This window comes from Lathyrus oleraceus, chromosome 1, assembly GCF_024323335.1.
Source record: "Lathyrus oleraceus cultivar Zhongwan6 chromosome 1, CAAS_Psat_ZW6_1.0, whole genome shotgun sequence".
Taxonomy (NCBI): domain Eukaryota; kingdom Viridiplantae; phylum Streptophyta; class Magnoliopsida; order Fabales; family Fabaceae; genus Lathyrus; species Lathyrus oleraceus.
In genome coordinates, this window is record NC_066579.1 from 454,052,740 (window position 1) to 454,066,308 (window position 13,569).

The 13,569-nt window shown below is 37.7% G+C and overlaps 1 protein-coding gene across 4 annotated transcripts; it reads right to left on the reverse strand.

Moving 5' to 3' along the window:
* Positions 1-156: 156 nt before the first annotated feature.
* Positions 157-8,627, reverse strand: LOC127084050 (KH domain-containing protein HEN4). Of its 4 annotated transcripts, none has more exons than XM_051024427.1 (7): positions 7,922-8,627; positions 5,194-5,718; positions 4,793-5,068; positions 2,257-2,985; positions 2,097-2,179; positions 807-918; positions 157-645 (listed from the first exon to the last, which is right to left on the reverse strand). In XM_051024427.1, exons 1-7 carry the CDS (start codon positions 8,507-8,509, stop codon positions 511-513), a joined length of 2,448 nt encoding a protein of 815 aa, XP_050880384.1. In that variant the 5' UTR covers positions 8,510-8,627; the 3' UTR covers positions 157-510. The 4 variants fall into 4 exon arrangements, 1 of the variants encoding a protein (XP_050880384.1); XR_007788612.1 differs by lacking the exon at positions 157-645 and adding an exon at positions 1,534-1,710 and having other exon boundaries at positions 812-918; XR_007788615.1 differs by lacking the exon at positions 157-645 and adding an exon at positions 1,452-1,707 and having other exon boundaries at positions 823-918.
* Between the last annotated feature and the right edge of the window lie 4,942 nt (positions 8,628-13,569).

Sequence of the window (13,569 nt, forward strand, 5' to 3'; positions counted from 1 at the left end):
AGGGTGTGAATAGGTCAGGCTGCCCAAAAGGAGACTATGGCCTATCCTATTTAAAGCTCAGTTCAATCTGATTCGTTTGATTAAAAAGTCGGACTCAAACTTTCTAAAAAATCAATTTAAGAAAATCATCCGTCTAAAATCATCCACACACCACACTAAAAGATCTATAGTTGATTCATGACATGCTAAGAAAACACAATCTTCTTATGCTTACGCACTAAAGAATCAAGCAATTTGATGTCTGAAGATACACAAACATTCGGTGGAGAGCCACAGCTATATCGATTAAGCCAAAATTACAGGAAGGCTGGATTTTACATGATTTCTTGGCTCAATCAAGCCAAAATTACAGGAAGGCTGGATTTTACATGATTTCTTGGCTCAATCAAACCAAAATTACAGGAAGGCTGGATTTTACATGATTTCTTGGCTCAATCAAGCCAAGAAAAGATAAAACAATACAGTCAATAAGTTACATATGATCTACTTGAAAATCGGTAAGGGGATATGTTATGATCCATCGAGAATAAATGCTCGGAGAAGGTTCTGCGCTGCTTGAGTTTCATCAGGTGAACCGGATAAAACAATAGTCCTGTCACTTGTTCCAGGATGAGGCTCATGGATAACAACCTTAGCACCTGAAATCTGATAAGGACAAGAAAGTAAGTATAATTTGAAACGAACCAAGTATGTAGCAATTTGAAATCAAAGTTGCAGTCATGAATGCATGTTCGCAAGGTTAAAACGATGAACTGATGAACACTACATAAGAAATATACATCAATAAAGTTTTTCATGTTGTATACCTGTCTTAGACGAGCCAGATTGCTACCATTTTCCCCATATACAAGGTATAGAGTATCCTCAGGAACCACAATTTCTATAGTTGTATTAATTACGATAGCAGATTTACTTCCACTGCAGACCAAACAAAAATAATAAGAAGAAATCGACAGCCTGTGGCATCACATTTTATATGTTTCACGTACTATTTCTTCCACCACTATCAGTTATCATGTTCGAATCGGCTACACGATCCCTCCAAAGAAGGATCTCAAATAAGTGCAAGTGTGCAATGACCCAAGAAAATGAATGTCAAATTAAACAGTAGTCGCAAGTCAGGTATAATATTAGGTACGGGGAGTATAATGTGTGGCTCAATATCACTTAATATTCTTGAGTTTCAAAAAGAAACTCACATTTGGTATAACAGATGAAATTTAAAAACACACAATGACTAGAATAGTGTTGCAGAAGGTATTATATATCAGAAAACATGATAGGAACCCACACAAAATAGTAAAACAGAAGTAATAGAAACTGTTTATTTTTACAAACCAGAGAGGAGATAGCCTTGGTTACAAAAAACAAACAATGAACTGAAAAATAACAATGGATGGAGATGATCTCCATCCAAAAGTGATAATGGTGCTCTCAAGAAGAGATAATACCCTTACTGAGATAGGAATCATTTCTATACCAAGTACATAATGTCTACTTCACACTTCTCATGATGCTTTCAATTTGGTATACCTCTTCTCTCCATTATTCCCGTATCCCTTCCTCCATTCACCTGTTGCTATGTAGTCATTCTGTTATTTTCCTCGCCATGCAACATGATTTCTTTACCTCTCTCTCATTCACACACAAGCCTACATCCTTGGGAGGTTGAGCCCCTGCCCATTTCCTTACCCTATTTTACCTTTCCTACTACACATGCATAATGGGTCTATCAAAAGCAATTTCAGTATATGCCAGACATCTCATTCATTAAATCACACCATAAATAGCCCTGAATATTATTAAAATCTAAGGCCTGTTTGGTTTCATAAAATGTTTTATGTTTTCACTTTTAATTACAAAAATGCCACCTCATTTTCACTGTTTTCTGTTTTCAAATATTTGCCCAGGAAACACTGAAAATAGGAAATAAAGTGAAACACGATGACAGTTTTACAATTGATAGTAAAACAAAAAAGTTTTTGGAAACCAAACAAGCCCTTGGACTTTCGGATGCCAAGATAATTTCTAATTAGTTTCAACCTAAATAATAGATTTCCATTGAACAAGTCTACTTTGTTTTGCATATCAACAACCTTATAAGTTCTAGGCCGCCTTTCCGAGATGTCAATCCCCAACTAGCTTCATTAATGTTTCCTGAATTGATCCCAGCAACTCCCTGCGATAGATTAATCAATCAATCAATAGTAATAATAACAGTAGCAGTAATAACAACAATTTTGGGAAGAGGTATACCGGTGGTGTCCATAAGCCTCGGGAAGAGGGACGATCATACGTTCTACTAAGAGCAAAATGATCAATGCCTTGAGAAAAAGTGTGCCTAGTCCGATTATGAGAAATGCCTGCAGCTGATTGGCCTCCAAGAGGAGCATCTCTCCGTCTCCCATAAGGACTGGTATCAGCTTGTGAAGAGGATTGGCCTCCAAGAGGAAGATCTCTCAGTCTCTCATAGGGACTGGTATCAGCTTGTAAAGAGGATTGGCCCCCAAGAGGAACATCTCTCAGTCTCCCATAGGGACTGGTATCAGCTAGTAAAGAGGACTGGCCTCCAAAAGGAACATCTCTCAGTCTCCCATGAGGACTGGTATCACCTTGTAAAGAGGATTGGCCTCCAAGAGGGACATCTCTCAGTCGTACATAGGGACTGATATCAGCTTGTAAAGAGGATTGGCCTCCAAGAGGAACATCTCTGAGTCTTACATAGGGACTGGTATCAGCTTGAAAAGAGGATTGGCCTACAAAAGGAACATTTTTCAGTCTTCCATATGGACCGGTATCAGCTCGTAAAGAGGATTGACCTCCAAGAGGAACATCTCTTAGTCTTCCATAGGGACTGGTATCAGCTTGTACATAGGAAAGGCTCCTTGTTCCAGCACTATTCTGTGTACCACCAAAAAGATTATCTCGCAGTCTACCAGTTGCATTATATAATGCATCTTGCACGCTTGAAAACTCGCCTGATATCTGAGGAGAAAAAGAGTATAGATAGAATAAATAAATGCAAGAACTATCACAATGACTTGAACAAAATATGATGAACTACACATTATATCTTTGTGTGCAACATAGAAATGCTATAGGAAAAAATATTAATCTCTATTAGAATATAAATAAGTGCACACTGCACAGGGGTCTTTTTTCTTAATAATAGAAGTTGCATTGAATTAAGAGAAAATAGTCACCAAAAAAAACTACAATAAATATGTTAGTGTGTCAAGTGTTAGTTAGAAGCCTCACATTAGATGAAAAACTTATAAGTGAGAGGACTTGTAGTGTTCAAACTCACTTGTCTGGTTGCTCTAGCCCAATATGATGATCCCACGGGGTTTTAGGCTCCCCGGAAGTCTCAACAATGGTATCAGACCGGTTTTAGTTGATGGGAGAGCATGAGTGGTTCTTGGTGCTGGATCAAGGATGCGGAGAGTCTCACATGTATGGGGAGCAACATAAAAAAGAGGACTATATACCTAATGCCTTAAGGTTTTGAGTGAAGATGTGATCTTCATTGCTCTAGCTCAGTGTGATGATCCCCTATTTGTCATAAACATCTATAGCCCTTTCAAAGGCTTTATTGTCCTTAACACTCATGAGCCATAGGCTGACAATGAGCAGGATGCCATTTCTTACCGGTAGAAACAATAAATTTCGGTTTCATAATCACTATAAAGAGTGGTATGAGGTTGAAAGGTAGAGTGGAGCAGGGGTGATTAGAAAGTGTTAAGAAATGTGGTTGGGCCTAACTCAACCCTACAAAACCGGTTGGTAGAGTGGGGATTTCCCCCACTTATAAACACATGTTCAAGCCATATATTATCCGATGTGAGACCCTTAACAGAAAGCTATGTTGAAAGGGGTAGCAGGAGTGGTTTGAGATGTTGGATTAAGGATGTGGAAAGCCGATTTGTTGAAAGAGGCACCAATGCCTACTCCTTCTTTAAGCAGAAGTGGAGAGTATGAGATGGGGTAGTGCCATTCAGCATCCAAAGTTTCCTAAAATGAAGTAAAATTATTATGATTTGTCTGTTTAGGAACCACAGAAAATAGCAGGCCCAAGAAATGGAGCAGCAGCTAACAATATGGGAGAATCGGTATCTTCAAGGCAACAAAGGTAAAGAATAAATAGAAATTAGCAAAGAAGGATCAGAATATGAAATGAACTGAACATGGGAATTGGAAAAACCGACATGGATGACATTCAAGAGAAATGAGTGAAGATGTGAGTCTCACAAGAGATGCAGAATTTGTTGATAATGTTGGAGTGAGGGTAGGTTCAAATGATGGCTTAAACGCCGATGAGTTGAGCGTCGATGAGATGGGAAAGAACGGCGGTGATGGAACATTCAATGTTGCCAACTTGAAGTGATTGCGTGTTGTTGAGGACTTTGATGGCATTTGGGTTGGATTGAGGTTGACAGATTAGGCCCACAATTTCACAGCCTCTTATGGTGCCACATTAGTATTTTCAAACCACAATATTCGCTATTACAAAGCCTGCTGAGTATGTATGTTTCAGAGAAAGGATTTACAATTTCGCATACCATAAAATGTTTAAATGCCTTTAAGTAAACATTAAAGAGTTTGGCAAAAAAGTAAAGATGCATGACTAGCACAATAAACTTAGCATGATGGAGGATGAGAAAACTTCTTTATGGAGAGATTTGTTAGAATTGCAGATACAAACACAATAACATTGACTAAAAAAATAAAATGCATTCTTCAGCAGGTTTAATGTAAAATAAAATAAAAGAAAGTGCCATCTCCAAATTCAAACCTGTACAACTTGATCATTATCTGACACACATTTAGAAACCTGATCAGTTCCAATTATTCGTATGCTAGCCCCTGTTGCCCTCCTCATTTCTGACACTACTACTCCGCCTTTTCCTAACAAACAACCGACTTGGTTTGATGGGACTACAAGTTGTGCAGTCACGGGTAAACCTGTATTTAATCCAGGATCTATCCCTTTCTCAATACCAGCCTCAACAGACCTGGAGAAAACAAGCACCACGGCCCTTTGTGCTGGGGAATATCTTGACTCGGGACTCTGCAATAAAAAATGAAGCCACCACCAACAGAAAACGTTAATAAAAACGTAACAATAAAGATACACATACAACAAATACGCAGAGGAATGAAAGGAGTAAAACAGAAAGAATTAATTGAACAAACCTCTGAAGCGGTAATAGTAATCAATCGATCCTCACATTTAGCTACTGAAGGACCCACACTTACAGTGGCCCCTGTCTCACTTTGAAGGGCTTTAATTATGTTCCCACCTTTTCCAATGATACCTCCAACTCTATCGTTGGAACAAATAATTTTGAAGTTGATTTCTTGCTGATGTGCTTTTGATTCTTGGGATGAGACTCTATTAACTTCTGCTGACAAGGAATGAACTCCAGTAGCATAGCTGTTAGAGCAATTATGTGAAGTAGAGAGTGATGAGCCTCTTTGCAGAAGATGATCCACATGCAGATCAGTTAATGTCTCGCGTGGAGCTGCAATTAAAGTCTCACGTGGAGCTCCAATAAAAGTATCATGTGGAGCTGAATTTAAAGTCTCACGAGGAACTCCAACTAAAGCTTCTTGAGGATTTTGTCCTATCATCTTTGTTCTATCAGCATGATGACCATCTTGAAGACGATGAGAGACCGCAACAAGTGCCTTCTTTACGGATGACACGCTGCCTTCTATCTACCACAAAACCAAAAGATGTTGTCTAAGTATAAATAAAGAGAATATTTTCAAGCATAAATAAAATGAAATACATTTGCGTATTCATATATTCTTTCATTGGCCAGTGGGAAAAAGTTACCAATCTTAACCGACGAAATTAAGATTCTTCCTTATATGCATCCAAGGTAGTCAAAATGAAAAGTACCATTGCAGCGTGTCCATGGTGGAGAGCCAAAATCCCGCCATAGCAAACGCTTTGCAACACCGTTATAGCGGGTTATGGCAGAAAAACCCGCAATATCGGCTGATATTTACCATTGCAGCGAGCCCAAAACCGCCACACATATCCGCGCGCCGCAATTGCGGATATTTGATAGCACTGAAAGTACCTTATATGCTTTATGTATTTTCCTTATATGCCCTTATGACACTGGATCACCTGCTTAGTCCCCTTTAATACAATATATCACTAGCAAACAATGTCTTGCCATGGGTTCTAGTCAAACAATCAAGAATCGGGACAACATGTATTAAATAGGAAAATCTCAATTACAAGCTTCACCATTAAAAAAATTAATCTGACCCCAAAAGTGTTAACTCAGAAGTAACACCTCTCTCTTTTTCAAAGAAAGTAAGTCTAGAGATCAGGATCAATATTGTCAAAATCAAGAATTTGCTCAGATCAAAAGGGGATACCAAGATTGTAGCACGTAAGATTGCAACCAAGATTGTAGCACGTAAGATTGCAACCAAGATTGTAGCACGTAAGATTGCAACCAATATCGTACCACGTAAGATCGCAACCAAGATGGTAAGATTCTATCCAATTAATTATGTGAGTTCAAGAGAGGTAGGAGGTTCATAACAAGGATTGTAAGGTCCTACTAAAGTTAAAAACTATATTATACTATACTAAATATCCTAACGCATAAATCAATATTTTTATCAAGTATTTTAATATCATTGCTTATTTTTATAAAAAAATTATATTATTATTACTTAGCTATTATATTATTGGGAACTTAGACTGCCGTGAAACAAAAGGTATTTCACACCACATTTATCTTTTGTTGGGTCAAGCTCATTTAAGAGAGTAAAGTAACCTTTGTACCAGAAAAGAAAGAATAAAGTAACCCTAATTATCGTGTTAACTTATATCCCTTGGTCCCTTACAGCAGAGCACCATTTCACTTTCTTCTTCTCCCTTCGAACGGTAAAGGAAAAAAGCAACACCCTTCTTTCAACTTCTTCATCTCTTCATCATCTTATTCTTTTTAATTGTCTAGTGTGTTGCTAAATATATGTGGGAGAGAGAAGAAATTGAACGAAACGCATTGTTTTGTCACAAATCAGAGAAAAATTGTTGCACTGTTGCTTCCCAATTCGTTTTTACGATCTTGGCTGCGCTTTCACAATTTCACGATCTTGGCTATGATTTGCACGATTTCACTACGATTTTGCTAAGAAAACGATTTTATGCATGATCTGGATCGCGGGGGACTAGTAAAATTGTGAAATTGCACAATTATACGATCTAAATCGCGATTTTGATAACCTTGATCAGGAGTCCAAGAATACTATGAAAAGTTTATAACAATTATGTCAGTAAAAAAGCAAAAAACTCGGAATGAATAATACTACTTAAAAAATATAATCCAAAGAATCCTTCTACCATCTCACTTAATAGCATGACATGCAATAAGCTTATAAGATTCAAAAAACTTAGTCATGCTTGATAGGTCAAAACCACAAGAAACACCCTAAACAAACATATTGTCTAAAAAGTCGTTGCATACTTTGACCGCAATGAATCACTTGCTCAATCATATCAAAAACTGCATTTAACGTATTAACTTTTGGTTGTTTTAGGGTAAATTGTTTGAACTAAAAAACCATAAACATTTCCCACTATGCAGTACTTATAAGGATATTGGAAATGCTAAAGGAGATACAAACAGCATTCAATTCCAGTATCTCAATACTATATATAGATTCAATTCACCAACATCACAAATCCATAGCAATATTCTACAAAGCTAGAAAACCAATTCAACTAAACTGATAAACCTTATCAGTTCCACACGAAACTGTTTACACTCAGTCTAGAAAGTATAAACTAGCACTACACTGCAGTTCTAATGAAATGGAATAATGGCATTGAAGTAACTGAGCTAAAATATTCAATAACAAGTCAGAAACTGAACAGTCAGAATCATCATACCTCAATCACTTCATCGGGAGAAGATATACAAGCCGGTAAATTATCCCTACAAACCCTAATTTTGCACGCAGTGTCTTTTTTAATCTTCTCCACCACCTTCCCTCCCTTCCCAATGACAGAGCTAGCTTCCGCCGCATCAGCAACTAACCTGCAAGACACAATCCTATCCCCAAGCTCAACACCTTCCATCTCCGCCGCAACTTCAAGAATCCTATCAAACACTCTCAGCAATGCTTCTTGTGCATTCGAAACATCAATTGCCTCGCCGCCCAGTATAACTTTGCCGTCCGGAACACCGGAGGCAATGACAGTGATGACTCGGTCAGGTGACTCATTCGGAGAATCCTCAATTCGGATCTTGGAGCTGGTTGACTGCTGGAGGGTTCTGATCACGGAGCCGGACTTGCCAATGACACCGCCGACGCGGGAGGAATTGCATAGAAGACGGAATGTCACTTGTCCGGGAGAAACAGATAGTGGTTGTTGAGCTTTGGGCGGCTTTGGGCGCTTGGAATATCCGTTTAAAATCGGGTCGGGTAACCCGGAAATTGGGCGCTTCAATGGAGGTGGAAAGAAGTTACTTCCCATAATCTTGTTCTCTATGAAACAAAATGAGAGTCGCAGAAGCTGGAAAATGAGGAGAGTAAAATGCGCTAAAGGAATGTGGCGGGTGCGTACTGCGCCTAGGTTTTCAGAACCCGCGCACTCGTGGACTATTACAGTATTATTACCACTTAATGTGACGTTTTTGACCGATATTGTGATGTAATAATAATAATAATAATAATAATAATGATAATAATAATCATAATAAAGTTAAATACATTTTTTATCTCTTGTCTATATCTATGGTACCTCAACGTTTATTTTACTATCTTAATTTTTAAATGTTAGATTATTCTTTATGTATGTTAGTGAACGTCAAATATAGTAGGCACATCATATCATGTATGTGTAAGGTTGATGTAATTAACAAACATTACACGTATGATTGATTAATGGGAAATTAAAGGTATTTGTTTGTTTTGGAATTAGAAATGAGAGGAGAAGTGATGGCGGATTGCAGCTTTTTATATTAGAGTGGTGGAATCTATAAGGTTATCACTTCAACCTCAACTTAGTATTTGAGAGAGAATAGTGAAATGAAATTGAATTTGAAACTTGTTTTCTCAATTTGACGATTTTATGAACGTTGATTCGTCATCTGATTAGGCGATCTTAATTCATTATGAGGACGAAAGAATATGTGACTATGATGGGACTTGTGTCATTCTTTTTTATGAATGTGTTTTTTCTACCATGGGTCTTTGTCTTCCCTTCATTGCTTTTAAGATATAGATTTTGAAACATTTTGGCCATGGCTCCTTCTTAACTCCATCTTACATGTTAGGCATACATTCTTGTCTACCAGTATTGGTGCGAGCATTTGAAAGGAAAATTTTGTGTGGTTCTCTTATTTCATCTCTTTAATGTCATTATAATCGGGCGGCCCATATTAGAAGTAAATGATTACTCTACTTTGAGTCGACTATCTACGGCTTCAGACCTCTTCCGAAGCTTCAGTCTTTCAAGGACCGATTTTTTTTGTAACCCTCACCATCTATTTCAAAGCTTCCGTCTTTGAGAACCGATTCTTTTTGGTAACCCTCATCAATCCTAAAGCTCATGCCGCAGTTTGTGATGTCGGCGACGGAATGGAAGGCAGATGTGTCGATATGTTCTCAAAGTATTAGACTGAGGGGCACTTTCTGCTAGGGAACTATATGTATGCATATAAGGAAAAGGATCTTCCCGATGAGGCTCTATACTAGAAGGGCGTGTTAGTAAAGTTCATCAATAATCTGGGATATACCGAGGAGGTGTTCTTGTAGAAAAAATCAAAAATAAATTGTTAAAGCATCTTACTGATGCACGGTTTCTTTTCCGAGCCCGCTATCGGGAAGACAAAAAAACCATATTTGGTAAGATTTAGGTCCTTCGGGACTTTCGATATTTTTAATTTGTAAATATGTGATGTATTTGCTTTACTTATAATTGTATGCATAATATATGGATAATGAAGAGAATTCCAGCTTCTAAGGCGGATAATATGATCGATCATGAGTGACGTTGATGTGGAGGCATTGTTGACTTTTCCAAAGGTATCGGGCTTGACTGCCCGCCCCTTACTGACGAGATCTGGCTCCCGTTCTACAGAGGCTTATCGACCTCCTCCTTTGAATGACGATCGTGCTTACTTGGCTAACCTTTATGCGCTTGTTCTACAGAAAGAACTGGGTACTCTTGATTGATATGCCCGGTGTGCCTCGGCTGGTTTGGCCCTGGTGTATTCGGTCACTGAGAGGCTTTTTAGTCTGAGTAGCATCGTGCTGAAAAGCAATAGATGAATGGCAACACCTGCAACTCGAGACTTCAGCAAGATAGGTAGCTGCATGAAGCAAAGAAAGCTTTTACGTCTCTTTCCAGGGTGGAGAATTATTCACTTCCCTTGAAGCTCGATGGTTCTCACTTCGACCAGGTGGCTCATTAATGCATATCATGGCAATGAAGGACCAAGCTCTGGCTACTGTTCTAAGCAGTTTGGGATCTGCTAAAAAAGAATTGATGTTCATGCATCCTCATAACACTTTGTTGATCCAACAATTGGATGACTGTACGAGTTCCACCCTTTAGGCGGTTTCAAAATGTTTTGTATTAAGTGGAACACTTCCATCACCCTTTGACGCTTTCTAGATAACAAAGTCGGTCGGATCAAGTAGTTCAAGATGGAGAAATTGTTTCTCTATGGAGATAGACATGTCGGGGTCCTCTGTTTTTCTTGTTTTTTTAATGTATTATTTGTATATAGTAACTTGCAATGGGAAATCATGTAAAAATATTTCCTTATTGAATGAAATGTTTTTTCGTTACCTATTTAAGGTGTATTTGCATGATCCTGGGTGCATGACCTCTGATCTTTGCAAACTTATGAGGTCTTCCCTCGAAGTTAATTGGATGTCGCTTAGATTGTTCTCGACAAAAGGTTGGTTCCCCTTCTCTATACCAGATGAAAACTAGGCCAGAGGTAGATGTGTGGCCAACCCACCACAACATTTGGAGTTACTAGCTTCTAGATGGGGTGAGGCATGATTGCCTGTTGGGAATTGATTGTTGTGGTCAAACGTGAAAAGCGTCTCCGATAGCACCCCTGACTTTAGGTGGAGAATTGATTGCTTTAGTTGGACGTGCAAAGAATCCCCGACAACACCCTTGACTTTAGGTGGAATTGATTACTTTAGTAGGACGTGCAAAACGTCTTCGACAACACCTCAGAATTTAGGTGGAGAGTTGGTTGCTTTAGTCAGATGTGCAAAACATATTCGACAACACCCCTGAAATTAGGTGGAGAATTGATTGCTTTAGTCGAACATGAAAAGTGTAACATCCTAAACCACAAAATGTGGAAAATACAAAAATAAAATAATTACACACATACGGTATCACTCAAACACAATATAAATCCTCTTTGTAACACGGGTTATATAAAACATGCATTAAATAAATAAATAAAACATTCCATCACATGTTTGCCTGGACATATGTTCATCGCAACAGAATTTGAAACAATTGAAATATTCCAACAACCAAATAAGTCTCATAACGTAAACTTGTTTATGGTAATTGCCTTCAACACCAACAACATAAAACAATAGCAAATAAAAACAAAATGTTCATCTGTCCAGTGTTACAAATCAAAGAAACAAAATACTAAATAATCGCATAAAACAGGAAAAACTAAGAACGAACTCTACGCCATCCTTCAGCCTTTAAGCAACTACTCAATTACCTGCTTATTTGTATCCAAGAAGGATCACATAATCTCACAAACAACAAAAGGGGTGAGAATACGCTCATAATATATAATGGTGCAAAAATATGCCTGGGTAGCCTAAATAAACAACCACAATTATTCAACATAATCTAATTGCATACATCACCAAAGTATTCTAAATTGCCAACATCAACATAACCATTCAATACATATGTAAATAATGAATACAAATGTACTCGACACCTCGACTCAATAATGCATATAGTACCATTATGGACAACACATGTCCATCTCACTCCTGAATCCCCATCATAGGACCCCGAATCATTACCATCACCATATGTAACGCTTCACTGATTCCCATATGGAATCGGCTACTCGCTTATGAATCCCTACCATAGGACCAGAGCACACCAAAACTCATTGTTATCACCATAAGCAGTGCTTCACTGACATTCAATTCAAAGCCAATGAGCGAATGACACTTATTCTGGCAGCATTATGGGTTAACTATCACCAAGGCGACGCCCGTCACCGTCTACGTCATCCCACACGTCACACAAGTAACAACCATCCCAATCAACCATGCTTGGGGACCATTACGGTTTACCCGTCATGCAGTTGACGCTCGTAGTGCCTCCATATCGATGATGACCAAGGCGCCATTATGGTGACGCCCGTCACCATGAACCAGAAGCAGAACCTGCATTTTCTGCAATGGAGTTCAAAACAGAACTCCTATTTCACATCCCCTGGCCCTAAATTGCACAACAACATCAAGGGAAATACATTTAGCATTCAAAATAATACTTATTCATCAATTAACATGCAATTTAACTAATTAATCATGGGTTTTGACATGATTTGTTCTCCAATTCCACAACAACATATGAACATCTTCATAACAACTTTTTCAACAAGAACATATAAATTTCACGGTGTAGCAATGTATGAATTTAACATATCACATAACATATACCATACAATTACAAAATTTAACACAAATCCATCCAATATTCACCAAAAGGAATAAAAAGTAAGAAAATATAATGGGATTACAGATTTTCCTCTACCCACACATGCAATATATACCCTATCAGGAGTACCCCCTACCTTAGATTGCTTGAGAAATTCAGAATTTGCTCCAAGTTCTTCTATCCCCTTCGAGCCTAAGCTTGCCTTTTTCTCTCAAATCTGATTTTTCTCGCGTACTCATCCCAAACCTTTACTTAGTTCTTCTTATTATATACATAATCTCCTTAATTAGCGACTTCTCATTGTATCCTCACTTATTCCTCTATTCACCAAAATATCATTCTCATCTCTAATTTTATTTAAATAAAATATCATTAATAACAGTCTCCTTTTCCACTATTATCTACCCTTATATATTATTCCAACAAATAAAATAAAATAACTTCCTTCTAATTATTTAATAAAAATAATTCTTATTTTTCTAATATTATAATTCTATTATTTAATTAAATAATTAGAATTATGCATCGCCAATCCAAAACATCAAATATTACTACTAACCACCCAAACACCATCCAATGCATATATAAATCGATTTAAATAATTAAATACGCAAAACTTCAATTAATTAAATAAATTATAAAAACAGGGTGTTACAACTATCTCTCACTTAAATAATTTCACCCTCGAAAGTTACCTAAATGAAATAGAGTTGGATATAAGTCCCTCATTTGGCTCTCTAGCTCCCAAGTCATGCTTTCACCATATGATCATTCCTAAGCTACCTTCACCAAGGTAATCTCCTTACCACACAATTGCTTCACTTCCCAATCCTCTATCCACATGGATGATGCCTTAACAG

Excerpts from the sequence above, each read along its gene's own strand:
- LOC127084050 (XM_051024427.1), bottom strand. The coding sequence starts at position 8,509 with ATGGGAAGTAACTTCTTTCCACCTCCATTGAAGCGCCCAATTTCCGGG. Across the intron at positions 5,719-7,921 it reads CTCCCGATGAAGTGATTGAG|ATAGAAGGCAGCGTGTCATC; the intron begins GTATGATGATTC and ends GTTTTGTGGTAG. Across the intron at positions 919-2,096 it reads GGCGGCCTAGAACTTATAAG|TGGAAGTAAATCTGCTATCG; the intron begins GTTGTTGATATG and ends TTTGGTCTGCAG.